We start from the raw sequence: 1,043 nt of genomic DNA, 5'->3' as shown, positions 1-1,043 counted from the left end.
AAAAAAAAAGAAGGCAACCATACAAGTGCTGCGCTGTAACTGCCGTGGCAGCCAGGGGAATATCTCATATACTTTTTCTGACCCAAGTAACACTTAAACTTCTAACTCATTACTGTACAGTAATATACATCTTTGCAGACAAATGAACAATAGCACTTTCAGCAGTCAAAGAGCTTTCTGATCTAATCTTTCATTCCAGTCAAAGCAACGAATCAAGCTTCGAAACCAATCACCTGTTTGGTCGGACTTGTTGACAGTTGGAAGTGGATGTTGACTCATAGATATGCGAACTGAATCGCCTCTAGAGAGTTGTTGCCTTCTCTTCCCATCAAACGAGACCCAAGCATTACTTCGTGCATCCTCTGGAATCTACGTACCCCCAAAGCAAGAATGAAAAACATTAAGGTTTTAGAGCCTCTAGCACCCAAGATAATATGACAGACAAGTCATGGGAGTAAACAGATAAGAACAAATAGTCTCAACAATAATAAAGGTAGAGGGACGAATGGTAGAATTACAGCCACTTCTGGGATATTCATCAAGTAGTATGTGATAGTCTCTAAGTTAAGTAACATAAAATGTTGAAAACCAAGACACTCCAGTAATTAACATTACAACATACTGCAAAATTGCATTAAGAAAAGCATACCTTTAATTCTAGCCGCGCAGAATCAGGAAGTATGACAGGTCTGAATGAGAGAGAATGTGGGCAAATTGGTGTAAAGAGCATGCAAGGAACATTTGGATGTACCTGCATTTGGGTATAGCCACTGGTAAAAACTAGCGTACAATTTCATAATTCTCAACTCATCTCAGGAAAGCATTATCCCATTGCATAATTCTGAACGCTAAATAATCCATCATTATAAAACAAAGTAGCAGCATCAACTATGAATAACAGGCATGGATTTCTAAACGTGTCGTATCATCAGAGCATAGATGTCATGAGTGTTTTGTTTTTACGTACATAAAATTAAGTATTCACTAGATGTTTCTATTTTGATTTTTCGGGGCCCTCTTGCTTTAATCTTTCAAAAAAAAAA

The 1,043-nt window shown here is 37.6% G+C and overlaps 1 protein-coding gene across 1 annotated transcript; it reads right to left on the bottom strand.

The window, feature by feature from the left end:
* Nucleotides 1-6: 6 nt before the first annotated feature.
* Nucleotides 7-991, bottom strand: LOC111385995 (probable NAD kinase 2, chloroplastic). The gene is made up of 2 exons (XM_023010425.1): nucleotides 650-991; nucleotides 7-369 (listed from the first exon to the last, which is right to left on the bottom strand). The coding sequence occupies exons 1-2, from the start codon at nucleotides 755-757 to the stop codon at nucleotides 166-168; spliced, it is 312 nt and encodes a 103-aa protein (XP_022866193.1). The 5' UTR covers nucleotides 758-991; the 3' UTR covers nucleotides 7-165.
* Between the last annotated feature and the right edge of the window lie 52 nt (nucleotides 992-1,043).

This window comes from Olea europaea, unplaced genomic scaffold, assembly GCF_002742605.1.
Source record: "Olea europaea var. sylvestris unplaced genomic scaffold, O_europaea_v1 scaffold3367, whole genome shotgun sequence".
Taxonomy (NCBI): domain Eukaryota; kingdom Viridiplantae; phylum Streptophyta; class Magnoliopsida; order Lamiales; family Oleaceae; genus Olea; species Olea europaea.
This window is presented reverse-complemented; position numbering and strand designations above follow the sequence as displayed.

Coding starts and splice junctions, on each gene's coding strand:
- LOC111385995 (XM_023010425.1), bottom strand. CDS start 757: ATGCAGGTACATCCAAATGTTCCTTGCATGCTCTTTACACCAATTTGC. Junction 370..649: donor CTGCGCGGCTAGAATTAAAG/GTATGCTTTTCT, acceptor GGGGGTACGTAG/ATTCCAGAGGATGCACGAAG.